This window comes from Ascaphus truei, chromosome 5 (assembly GCF_040206685.1).
Source record: "Ascaphus truei isolate aAscTru1 chromosome 5, aAscTru1.hap1, whole genome shotgun sequence".
Classification (NCBI taxonomy): Eukaryota; Metazoa; Chordata; class Amphibia; order Anura; family Ascaphidae; genus Ascaphus; species Ascaphus truei.
This window is the reverse complement of record NC_134487.1, coordinates 154,610,634-154,624,323: the sequence shown is the minus strand read 5'-3', so window position 1 is coordinate 154,624,323 and position 13,690 is coordinate 154,610,634. Positions and strand designations below refer to the sequence as shown.

The 13,690-nt window shown below is 47.6% G+C and overlaps 1 protein-coding gene across 1 annotated transcript in view; it reads left to right on the top strand.

Annotated features, from left to right (window-relative positions):
- LOC142495506 (glucosamine-6-phosphate deaminase 1-like) overlaps positions 1 to 13,690 on the top strand; it is a 135,474-nt gene that overhangs the window by 4,204 nt on the left and 117,580 nt on the right. Inside the window, exon 2 of the mRNA XM_075601077.1 lies at positions 1,096 to 1,269. Coding sequence (XP_075457192.1) covers positions 1,096 to 1,269 — 174 coding nt within the window. The remainder of the gene's footprint in view (positions 1 to 1,095; positions 1,270 to 13,690) is intronic.

Sequence of the window (13,690 nt, the reverse complement as noted above, 5' to 3'; positions counted from 1 at the left end):
TAATGAGTCAAAGTTAGAGACACTCCCCTGAGATGTTCAAATTGGGACATACCTCCTAAATTAAGTAGTCAGTTAATCAGTTAGTTAGTGTTGATGAGGAGCTTAGAGAGAGGAGATGAGACAACATAGAAGAAAGCTGTCTCTTTCCTTCTCCCCATGCTGAGGGGAAGGGGGGGAGAGAAAAGAAGAACATGATGCTAGCCAGGGCTCTGAGCTAGAGAGACAGGAATGATGATATCACAGACTGTGATGCTTTGATGCTGTGATGCTGTGCTGCTGTGATCCTGTGATGCTGTGCTGCTGCAATACAACTCCAGAAAGACATTGCTGTGTGGATCTCTGTCTCTGGTATGTGAAGAGTGTCAGTGGGGGTCCCTCCTCTGCAGACCGCAGAGGATCCCTACTGGCTGGAGGCGCTGCACCACCCAGCGATGACCAGAACAAGGTAACCTGTCCCACCTCCTGTCCCTGTCCTGGCTCTCCCCACACCACCGCGGAGCCCTCAGCCCTCCTGTTACCAGCAGGTTGCAGCACCATTACACCTAAGTAACCAGCGAAAGAGAGTCCCCCACCCCCCCATCTCACTGAGGGGGGGATGGGATAAAAGGGTTACACTTGGATATTTGGGTAGTTTTATTTTCTCTGGCTCTGATTCCAGAAACCCTGTAATAGAGCGAGAACAACCAAGTGGAGGTGATATACAATATAATAAACACACTACAGTCTAGTGGTAATGCTATTTTCTTAATACTAGTAAATCCAGTGTTATTTTCAGTGTTCGCTACTTGTGATCGTTGTCATGCCACTGGTTCATATGCATCAATACAAAAGTGGTGCAATTTATCCACCCTATATGTGTTTGAAAAAAATACAATTACAATACATTTAATTTTTTTTTTTTTTTAAAACATCTGGTGACGTTAATTTTGCCTCTGAATTGCATTACTTTTTCCTTCATACATAACCGCCTCTGTATTTGCTCAGGCAACAAAATCAGATGGTAAGATATACAGCACAGGTACTTATTATGTAAATATTCTGTCCGGAAACCCCTTTTTGAGATGGTTGGCTGCCTCCTGTGTCTTACCTCCCAGGTTATGATTCTCATCACTGGAGCCCATAAAGCTTTTGCCCTGTACAAGGCCATTGAGGAAGGTGTAAACCACATGTGGACCGTCTCTGCCTTCCAGCAGCACCCAAGTACTGTGTTTATCTGCGACGAGGACGCAACTCTGGAGCTTCGAGTGAAGACTGTCAAATATTTTATAGGTATGACAGAAGCACAGTATCACAGGGCGTCTTTGTTAACCTTGTTAGGGGCTCATGCATAAGCATAGAACACTGCGGTGATCACACAGTTGCCGTTCTCAGGACTAAGTTACAACACATTCTGTCTAATAAACATACGTGTGTGTGTGTGTGTGTGTGTACATATGTCTGCCATAGTGATGCTTCTAAAAACTGTTACTCTGCACTGATCTTTAGAATCGCTGCTTCATTATTTCCCTAGTATGTAAGTGTAACTGCACCTTTTAATCCTGTGTGTTGGAGTGTCACATCCGCTCTGACACATTGTGATCACTCCTCAGTCCTTCTCTTCCATTTCTCTCTGGTCGGATCGCGTGCCAGAGATGATATGGAAGCTAAGTCATCAAGGGGCATCCGAAGGGTTAAATACGGCTTCGCTTGGTGGGAAAAAAAGTTTTTGTTTATAAACTGCTGTGGCGTCCGTGTGTTGTGCCCTCCATTCACATCCACCATTTTAATGTCTAGTTGTTTATACTTGAGAGCAGTTTATTAAAGTTCCATGCTGGGAATTTAAAGTGGCTGCTGCCATTTCCCATAGTAACCCTATTGGCGCTGTATGATGTAGCTCCTACGTTATGGTGTCTGGCGCTCCATGGGCTCCGTGACGCAGTAGCGATGTCCTATTCTTTTTGCCAGTTTTTTCCTAGAGGACATTGCGTTGAATGCGTTCTGAAATGAATGGAAAAGGACGACTCCTTCCGTCATCCGTGACACTGCGGTCACCTGATTGCAAAGTGTGGGGGAGCTGGGTGCGGTGCTGTGGCACTCCGGCCGCAGCAGCTTTGGTGTTTATAAAGGGTTAAACAGACTATCACGGTGACCCAGAATTTCAACAAAACTACATTTCCAGAAATATAATAAAAGGCGAATAGAGTTGATTGTATTATACCCTCGTAGGATTTGTTACTGTTAGGAACAGTAGACCAGAAGCTGCTTTGTGTAAAATCATCCATTTTGTCTGTAACTGACCTGCTAAAATCATGTAGTCAGCCTTTTGCTGAAATATTATTTCCCATATATTCAGTTTCTGCCAAGATGCATTTTTCTCTTTACTCAGCTTTTTGCTGAGATACATTTTTCTATGCTGTCAGCTTTCTGCTGTTTTAATCAAGTAAGCCATAGACTAGTTGTCTGGGAAAGGCAACATTTACCTTACATGGTTGCTAATTCAAGGTTGTTTTGTAACATGGACAATGAAAGTGCCTGTCTTGGGAGAATTACGCCCCAAGATCATTCCACTATGTTCTGCCCCTAAAGCACGCCCAAGTTACGCCTATGTTACGCCTATGTCATGCCTATGTTACGCCTCTAATCAATATCTTCTTTTTCCTGTATAAAAGTCATTACCCTATGCTTAATAAACTGAGACAAAGGATTTGAAACCTGGCTTGTGTTTCGTTTCATTTCTTTGGTTTCCCGGGTTCGTACGTCTTATCTGATCAGAGCGGGCAGTGTCAGGACGTGCTAAATCTTCCCGGGAAAGTCTGCAAGGTGCAGTGCTGTGTGTGTATCCAGTCACAGGCCTCCAGCCTTCTCCAATTGACAGGGCAGTTTGTTTTACAGTTACTATTTCAATTTTTTTTATTTATTTTTTATTTTTTTTATGTAGAGGAAAATCAAGCGGTTATAATGACAGCTCTTTGGGTTAAAATGGAGATGGTTATGAGAGATGTGGTATTTTTTTTTCTGAGATCCCCGATCCATTCACTGCACTTTAGTAATTAAGCTCCCTCTGAGTAACAAGCCTGTTATAACATTAACTCCGACACGTTTACCAAAGTTGTGGTGACAATACTTTGTCTATTTATAGAAATTCAAAGCAAAATTCATTTTGAAGCACTACTTTTAACAAAAATGAATAAAGATTGCTTTTTTACATTTATTTTGAGAAAAAGAAAAGTAGAATATACAGGAAAATATCTTTGTAAGATGAAAACTCACCAGGTATTCTAAAGGGTAAACAGACACCAGGATATTTTCAAATGTCAACAGCAGTGTAAAATAACTACACCAGATTTATCAAAGGAAAACCCTGTAATTGCATTCAGGGGGAGGGTATACTAAAACACAGATACAGCGTATGCTGGCAATTACTTCATTTCCAGACTCCTAATATCTTATAATTACTCCAATTGATGCTTCATTATGGAGGCCACAAAACAAAATGACTGACAAAACACTAGTAAAGTCCAACACTGATCTCTCCTCCTTTAATGTTACAAGTGAAAGTAATATGGCGAAGGAATGTTTTATAGAGGAAAAAAAAAGTGGAGTAGAAATATATTGTGGGTGTGTATGAATGAAAAAGTTTAATAAACTCACTTTAAACGACATTATTTTCTTGCAGTAGCTTTAATTACAGTGAAGAAAATAATTAGTATTTGTTTTCAAATGCATCATCATGCTTTTTGTTTATTTTTTAGTGTAATGGATTTTCTGGCTAAGGCTGACCCACCCAATCTCATTTTGGCCCTTGTGGTCTAACCAGTCACCCTTTACATGGTAGTTTCTGGTGGTGCACCTGTTGGCAACAGGAATCCTGAGTCTCCCACATGATGTTGTGTTGGGATGTCAACCCAGACAGGTAGCTGAGGTAGCGTGTATGAGTCCTACCTACATACAGTGCAGCGCCTCCACCTCATCAGGATCTCTGCATCCGCAGGGAGATGGTTCTGATGAGGAACTCCTTCTCGGTGGTGCCTTCCGCTGGAGAGTAACTTCAATCTCACACAGTGGAGTTGATTTAGAACTGGACATTGTCAAGGATTGGACTTCGGCTGAAGTAGATCCCAGTGGCAGGAACAGCAGGGAGCGAAGTAGGGGTCACAAGCAGAGATCAGAGGCAGGTAACGAAGTCAGGAAACAAGCAGGGGTCCGAGGCAGGCGGCAGGTAGTGAAGTCAGGAAACAAGCAGAGGTCGGCAACGAGGAAACTGGAACAGGATGATAGCAATAGCTAACACAGCAGTAAACACAGGAACCTTGAGGGAGCTAAGGAACCAGTATAAACAGGCAAGGAGGAACAGGAAAGGGAGGTTTATATAGGCAGGCTGAGAGGTGGAGCACAGGTGCAGAGGTGTCAGGTATCAGGTATCAGGTTCTGGAATGTTCCTAGTTTAGCAGCAGCAATCCCGGTGGACAAGTTTAGGTACTGCAGGCTATAACAAGACATTTAGAGTGGCAGCAGTCCCGGTGGCCAAGCATGGGTGCAGCAGGCTAGAGAATATGACATTACTCCCCCCTCCCAAGAGAGTTCTCCGGACGATCCTTGCTAGGCTTGTCTGGATATCGTCGGTGGAAAGCTTTGACTAGTCGCAGAGCATGTACAAAATCTTTGGGTTCCCAAGACCTCTCTTCTGGGCCATAGCCCCCCCCCCCCAGTGAACCAGGTACTGTAGTTTCCCTCGGTGTAACCTGGAATCCAAAATTCTTTCCACAATGAATTCCTCTTCGTTAGCCACAAGGACGGGTTCAGGGGGAGGAAGTCTCCGTCCAGGAAACGGGTTCTCACGGAAAGGTTTCAGCAGAGAAGAGTGAAACACAGGGTGTATTTTGATGGTCTCAGGAAGCTCTAATCTGAAGGACACTGGATTTATTAGTGCTGAGATGCGAAATGGCCCGATGTATTTTTGGCCCAATTTAATGGTTTGAACCTTTAGACGTAGATTTTTTGTAGAAAGCCAGACTTTATCCCCGACTTGAAATTCTGGGGAGGGTCTGCGGTGTTGGTCTGCTGCTCTTTTGTACTTTACTTGAGTCTCACGAAGTGTCTCTTTGAGGGTCTCCTGGATGTCTCGCAGAGTCTCCAGTTTCTCTGTAACTGCCGGAATGGGGCCCGAAGATGGAAAACGAGGAATAAAGGTTGGATGAAATCCATAATTTGAGAAAAAGGGGCTCTTCTGAGTCGATGAATGATGTGAGTTGTTGTATGAAAACTCAGCTAATGGTAGGAAATCAATCCAGTCATCCTGGAGATGACAAACAAAACATCGTAAGTATTGTTCCAAAGTCTGATTGGTCCTTTCTGTCTGGCCATTGGATTGTGGATGATAGCCAGACGATAAATTTAAACGAATTCCTAGAGAGGAACAGAAGGTCCTCCAAAATTTTGAAGTGAATTGTACCCCTCTATCGGATATGATCTCATCAGGAGCCCCGTGAAGCCGAAACACCTCTTTCACAATCAACTTGGCTGTCTGGTCTGCAGAAGGAAGATTCTGTGCTGCAATGAAGTGAGCCATCTTTGTAAGTCGATCCACCACTACCAGGATGGTATTATGTCCATTTGATCGTGGCAGGTCAACAATAAAATCCATTGATATGGACCCCCAAGGACGAGTTGGAACCGGAAGAGGCTGCAGTAAACCCACAGGTGATGCTTGAGGGGTCTTGGTCCTAGCACAAGTCTCACAGGAGAGGACATATCTTTAACATCTTGTGCTAATTTAGGCCACCAAAAAGAGCGAGACAACAGTTCCTGTGTCTTGAGGACACCTGGGTGACCAGCGGGTCGGGAGTCGTGCACTAATTGGAGCACCTCTAATCTTACCTCCTTAGGGACGAACAGACGATCATTACAGTTCCAGAGACCACAGTTCTGCTTCCGGAGGAGGGTTTTTAAGAAAAGTGTCATTTGAGTAGGCTCCCTTTATTCGTGTGAGGAGATCGGCAGAGAATGTGACGCCCAAAAAATATCTTTTTGGAAGAAAAGTTTCTTCTTGCTCTTTGTCTGAACTAGGATTTGGAAAGGACAGTGACAAGGCGTCGGCTTTCCCATTCTTGGAGCCAGGGCGGTATGAGATGTGGAACTGAAATCTTGCAAAGAAGAGAGCCCATCTGGCTTGTCGCGCAGACAGTCTCTTTGCGGATCGAATGAATTCTAAGTTCCTATGATCCGTAAAGACCGTAATTGGATGATTGGCCCCCTCCAGTAGATGTCTCCACTCAGAGAATGCAGCTTTTATAGCCAAGAGTTCTTTGTTTCCGATGTCATAATTTCGTTCAGCTGTTGACATTTGGTATGAATAAAAGGCACATGGATGAAGGAGCATCTTGGGTCCAATTCTTTGTGACAGAATGGCACCAACAGCGGAGTCGGATGCATCCACTTCCAAGATGAATGGTAATTCTGGATTTGGATGGATGAGGATAGGGGCAGATGTGAAGAGTGACTTCAATTGTTCTAAATGCCGCATCCGCTTTAGGAGACCATTTGAAGGGGAATTCTTTCCGTGTGAGTTGGGTGATTGGAGCAATAATGCCAGAGAAATTTTTAATAAAACGTCTATAGAAATTGGCAAAACCCACAAATCTCTGAATGTCCTTTTCATTTCGAGGGAGTGGCCATTCCACCACGGCTTGAATCTTGCCTGGGTCCATACTCAAACCCTCAGGAGAGATGATGTAACCGAGAAATTGCATGTTGGTCTTTTCAAATTCGCATTTTTCTAACTTGATGTACAATTTGTACTTACGGAGACGCTCAAGCACAATTCGGACATGTCTCTGATGATCCATGATGTTATCTGAGAAGACAAGGATGTCATCCAGGTATGCCACTACGAATTGGTCCAATAACTCTCGGAGGACATCATTAATTAAATGCTGGAAGGTAGCAGGGGCATTACAGAGTCCAAAAGGCATCACCAGATATTCATAGTGCCCATAACGGGTTCGGAAGGCTGTTTTCCATTCGTCACCGGGTCGAATGCGGACCAAATTATACGCTCCTCTGAGATCTAATTTGGTAAAGATTTTGGCTGACCGAATTCTTTCCAATAGTTCAGGTATCAGAGGTAATGGGTACCTGTTCTTCACCGTAATCTTATTTAGTTCCCGATAGTCAATGCAGGGGCGTAGAGAACCGTCTTTCTTTCCCACGAAGAAGAGCGCAGCGCCTGCTGGAGAAGTAGAGGGTCGGATAAAACCCTTTGATAGGTTCTCCTGTAGGTAGTCATTGAGGACCTTCAATTCCGGTTCTGAGAGGGAATACAGTAGATTCTTCCAAACGGAATGGCAGCGCCCGGTAATAATTCAATGGGACAGTCATAAGAGCGATGTGGGGGAAGCGTATCTGCGTTCTTCTTGTCACACACATCTAAAAACTCAGAGTAAGGAGCCGGCAGAAGATTTTCTTGAGACGAGGAAATCTTATGTATTCCTACACACTCTGGTATAGGAGTTTTAGGTAGACAGGCTAGCTGACAGTGCTCTGAGGGAAACGTGAGGGTCTTTGTCTTCCAGTCAATTAGTGGGTTATGGATCATGAGCCATGGAATTCCCAGAATCACTGGAAACAAAGGTGATGGAATGAGACCAAAAGAAATCTTCTCCTGGTGATTGGGCTCCATGATTAGTGTTAAGTTACTGGTTTCATGGGTAACAGGTCCAGAGCTCAAGGGAGAACCGTCAACGACTTCCATCCTTTCTGGCGATTCCTTGGCTACAAATGATACCGAATTGTTCTTGGCAAATTCTATGTCCATAAAATTCCCTGCCGCCCCTGAGTCAACCATTACTGTGGTTGAAAAACGATATGTTCCTTCCTCGATTATAATAGGAACCAGGAGGTGAGGGTGTAGCGAAGGAGGGTTATCTTTCCCTTGAGAAGCAGAGAAAACAGTCTTTGAAATAGCGTGCAGCTGATTTCTCCTAGGGCTCTGGAAAGAAGACCGCCTGGACTTGTTTGGGCAATCAGCGAGATAGTGCCCATCATTTCCGCAATATAAACAGAGATCTTCTGTTCGGCGTCTATTCCTTTCCCCGGTTGAGATGGGTCCCCGCAGTGTATTTACTTGCATCGGCTCCTCCTCAGTCTCCCTGGAACGTCTTGGGGTACTGACATCTCTAAACCCGGGGTTGCTTGGCATGAACCCCTGTCTCTCCAATCGTCTTTCCGTAAGCCTGCGATCAATTTGGATGCATAAACAGACAAAGTCCTGAAATCTCTGGGGGCTCCACCCGGGCTAGTTCGTCTTTAACCTGCTCCGAGAGACCCTGCCGAAAATGATATTTCTGCGCGGCCTCATTCCAATCAGTAATCTGCGGAATTCAGCGGCGTATTCAGCTGCCGAGCGTCTTCCTTGACGAAGATTGTTCAGAGTTGCCTCAGCGGTTGTACTACGATTTGGGTCATCAAAAATAAGACTCATGGCTTCGATGAACTCCTCCAGGTCCCTTATTAGTGGGCTATCTTGTTCTAACATAGGGAAGACCCATGCAAGGGCCTCATCCTTGAGCAGGGTTATGATCAGTCCAACCTGGGCTTCTTCAGTATGATAAATGATGGGCTGAAGCTTGAACACAAGTCTGCATTGATTAAGGAAATTCCGGAAAGATTGTTTTTTCCCCCAAAATTTTTCTGGAAGGGATATACGGGTGCGGTTTGCACAGGCACAGTGTTTTGACCAGACAAGGTGATTAAGGCTGCACGTAGTTCACGATTCTCAGCTTCCGCAGTGGCGGCTTTTTCTTCCAAGCGGCCAAGACGATTAAACACGTGTCTTTGTTGTTCCTGGTAACCAACCATGATATGTTGTAAGTCATGGAGTGTCTGAGCCTGAGTCAGGTCTGTTCCAGCGGAATCCATGGTAAGGCCTGTTTATTCTGTCAAGGATTGGACATCGGCTGAAGTGGATCCCAGTGGCAGGAACAGCAGGGAGCGAAGTAGGGGTCACAAGCAGAGATCAGAGGCAGGCGGCAAGTAGCGAAGTCAGGAAACAAGCAGGGGTCCGAGGCAGGCGGCAGGTAGCAAAGTCAGGAAACAAGCAGAGGTCGGCAACGAGGAAACTGGAACAGGATGATAGCAATAGCTAACACAGCAGTAAACACAGGAACCTTGCAGGAGCTAAGGAACCAGTATAAACAGGCAAGGAGGAACAGGAAAGGGAGGTTTATATAGGCAGGCTGGGAGGTGGAGCACAGGTGCAGAGGTGTCAGGTATCAGGTTCTGGAATTTTCCTAGTTTAGCAGCAGCAATCCCGGTGGACAAGTTTAGGTACTGCAGGCTATAACAAGACATTTAGAGTGGCAGCAGTCCCGGTGGCCAAGCATGGGTACAGCAGGCTAGAGAATATGACAGACATCTTTATTGATTGGTGGTATGGGCCAGCTGCCCGTCACAGCCAGCAACTCAGCCGCTCATCTTGACTGGTACTTCCCTTTGAAAGGTCTGCTGCTTAATAAAGTGGAATCACCTCTCCCCTCAGGGAGATCACCTCCTGTGCCAGGTCCCTGGACACAGTGTAGGCCCAGCCAGCCTTGCTGCTGCTGGCCTCTGAATTAGAGCAGTGTCACTAGTTACCTCACTAGTACACTCTGGCCTTCTGCTCTGCTCAACCTTGTAGAACGCACTAACTTTGAACAGTGCTGTGCCTTATATACCTCAGGAACCTGGCACATCTCTGATGTCACTAACGGTCGACTTAGAGCATGTTACCACTCCCCTTGGATACATATGACACCTCACCAGGGTGTGAGGGCAAACCTCCATGATTGATGCTGGCAACACTGGAACTTACCAGGCTTACTGCCAGCATGAGAGAAAACTGTAGGCCATTTATGGTGAATCCCAACATCCCGTCTAGGACCTAAATTTGGTGTACCTTCATCCAGGAAGCACTGCAAAACATAATTATAAACACAAATTTACATCATACAGTTTTCTTTATTATACATCAATTTCTTCAGTGCGGGCTGACCAGCAGATGGCACTGTACTAGAAACAGACCCCATTATCCCCTATACCTAATAATAGTGCCTGGGATCTGGTTTCTTCACTTCCCTGCCAGCTACGTCGGTTACAGTTATACTGTACTCCCGAGGGGAACCATTCTCAGGCCTATACATTGCTTTGTGCATGTATATGCTGCGCCCTATACTCCACACCCTCATTAGCTGTGAGATTCTCTCTTCTGCTCTTCTTCCAGTAATATCGCCCCCTTTATTTACAATGTACATTTCGATGGTCTCCCTTAACCACCCATCCTTCTGGTCCTCTACCTCCTGCATGAGGGGTTCAGGGACGTAGGGGTACTCCAGTCCATGGGAACTTTTATAATGGGTCACTATGGCCCGTTCTGCCCGGCTTGTCCAGATCAGTATAGCGCCACCTGCCCTCCCTGGCACCACCCATGACAAGGGCTCATGTGGCTCGACAGGATCCCTCAACCTACTGGGCCCCTGTGGGTCCACTACCCCTGAGCTGATATCATACAATTGAAGCCTCATTTCCTCCTGACGAGCTTCCTTGGTAAATTCCCCGGGGGCCCACCAATAGTCCACTACCCCATCTTGATTCAAGATGAACCGGGTACGGTCCAACCAGGCCTCGTACCCCTCAAAAGTGGGTGCCCACCACGGGTCTCCCTAACCTCCTCGGGAACCGGTACTACAACCGCTCTCTCCTCTGATTCCCCTTCTATCTCTCCCCCCGAGGATATCCCAGAGGTACCTGTTGATCGAGATTGGGACCCTAATCTCTTGGGCCTACTAATCACCTGCACGCTGACGGAGCTAGGGCAATCACTCGACACGGACACTTGGCGAGTATACCCCCCCCCCCGACCCATCATCCGACGTAAAACAGTCCAAGCTCTCCCCAGTCCTTTCATCTGATGGGGTTCGGGACTCCCCAGACAACCCTTGGCTGGACGGGGACCCATATGAAAAGGTGATAGGGGCAGGGGCTTTAACTATGGCCGGGGGTTGGGCATAGGGACGGTGCTACCTGGCCCGGTGCCATCGGTCTGGCCCTCTGGTTCTCCTGTCTCGCTGCTCGTGGCTCCGCTTGGCCCTGGTCTGGGCCTCTCTCCGCTGCCGTCGCCTGAAGGGGCCAAGAGGGTCTCTTACCGCTCCGTCGACGTGGGATGGTTCCTTCTCCGACTGCTCCGCCATCGGATCCACTAGTCACCACGTCCGTGGGACTCCATCTCTCTGGCTGCCGCTGCACAGGCGACACGCGGCTCCGCTCGGTCACGACACAGGTGAGTGCCGTTTCCCTTGCAGCCCCGCCGAGGTGGTCCACCGGTTGGCGCGTCACCACCGCCGTCTGAATCACTTTCTCCTCATCCGAGGAGTCGGGTTCCAACACGGTAAGGGGCACCCCCTTCGGAGACCGCTGGGAGGTTTCTCGCCCATCATCTTGTCTCCCAATGTCTTTCTCTTCGGGCTCTGGCTTGATGGTACGGAGCAATCCCCATGCTCCGGGATCAGCGGGCTCCCTCCAGAGTGCACCCGGAACTTCAGCCGGTAGTAGGGCTGCGTCCGCCCCGGCCTCTACAGTCTGGCCCGGCACGAAGGTTGGCACCGGCCATAGATAATGAATGCCGCATTCCGGGCATCGAGACGCGGTACTCACGGTACCACCCGGCAGTCGACACTGCATGCATAGGCAGGTCACAGTTTCGTTGCCGGCCGCCCTGAGCACCAGGAAGCCTCCTGGGGCCGAGTAGGGCTGAGCCGAGATATTTGCGTCTTCCACAGTCTTGCTGGCCATGGTAACAACAGGGGACACCTTTAACAGTGGTCTGCTCTGTTTGCTGGCTCCTCGCGACTGAAGTTCAGGGGCTGGGTTGGTAACCCCTCCTTCATCTAGCTCCACCCGCATCTGACACAGCCGGAAGCCACTCTCCCTGGTTGTGATTAGGGGAGGCTCCCACAAGTGTATTGGATAAGGGCAGGGAGGAAGGGCAGCACAGTGGAGGGGAGTGATGCTGGCCCTAGCAGCAGTGGTGGTAGCAGGTGCTTGCTTCCTGGCCTTCAGTTTTGAGAGGGCAGGGGCAAAGCACCTGGGTACCAGGGACCCCAGTACAGGATACTGGGAGATTGCCTTGTCCCAGGGGGCACAGAAGAGGGTAGGAGTCAGCACCCCAGGTGGTTTCTGGATTCCAGAAGTGATGCCACTTGGGGTGGGGACTGCCCTAGAGCCAGGGAGAAGAGGCAAGGGTATAGCGGAGCAGCTACAGGCGGGCACAGGGCCAGGGCAGGTAGGGTAGTGACATAGCTCTTTCCCAGACTTAGTTGACAGGAAAGCGACGGTCTGTGTTTGATAGCTGGTCTCTCGCTGATGCAGAGACATGCCAGTCTCTGGGCAGTATGCAGCCTGGTCTGCAGAGGTGCCCCTTCACAATGGGCTTGGTTCACCAGGCACTGGGTGGGGGGCAGAGGGTGGCAAAAGAGGATGCCCGGCGGCCACGTTGGAGCCCTGCTCAGCAGGATCTGGACTTCACTATCCAATGTGGCCAGGACAATGTACTGGACGATGCCGGAGGACAATTTTGCCAGGCCAACCTCTCAGGACTTATTGAGTGCTTCAAGGATCCCGTGGTGTCCCAGTGCCGGGGTGGGCAGCTGGGGCACAAGGCACCCATTGAGCAGGGGAGGTGTCATGGTAGAGGGGGTCTGGCCCGGGATTAAAGAGGTTACACCTCATTTGGCCACCCCCTACTCTCACCTGGGAAGCAAGGGGTTAACTGGACTGTGGTCCAGTAATGTGTTTTTACCTTGCTTCAGCATCCTAATGTATATTCCCCTGTAAAAATGTATTATTTCTGTTCCAGTGTTTGACCCAACACATACACTGGGATTGATGCGGGAGGCTTAAGGGGTTAATGAGCTGCAGTTTAGGAAAATACAAATATGTGTGGTGTCTTTTCAGAAATATCTGGGCTTCAACAGGCTTGATTGAAGTTGGGTGTGAAAAGTACAGAGGGGGTTTAGTGTACAGTATGTTAATACCTAATTGGCAGGCCAAGGGTATATTGCTGGTAGAGACAGCTAAGACCCAGGTCTGGGGCATTGGGTGTGAAATCTAGCACCTGTGACAAATGTTCGCTACACACAGGCCCAGCTTCAAAGGATTTCTTGACAAGGGGTTATGGGGGCCAGGGGTGCGGTTACACAAGGAGATATCAGAAGGAGTGACCTTATTAAATATAAGAATACCATGAGATGTCCTCGGCTGAACATGCTAAAAATTACATATGTGTAACCGGGGGACCGAGCCGCAAATAACGATTACAGACACATGATGTCTAGCAGGTCCTAAGAGACAGATATTAATATCTCTCTTAATTTTAGTATTACACGGTAATATTTAGTCTCATTGGGAGCGTCATGCGTGCCGGAATGTATTAATATGTCTCGCGTGCCAGTAAGTATCACTGAACTGAAGTTATGAAGTTATTTAGATAGGAAAAGCAGTTTTTAAACGTCCTTGGGTGGGAGGAGTTTTACTCTGGAGAAAACTGTCAACCTCACCACTGATTTATGAGAGGGGCTGGGTTTAGGTTGTGTTCAATGGGAAATAATTGTATAAGAACCAGGCTCAGCCTATGGCTATTGTCTTTTCGTGTCTTCTGTGATATTCAAGATTGCTGTATGAG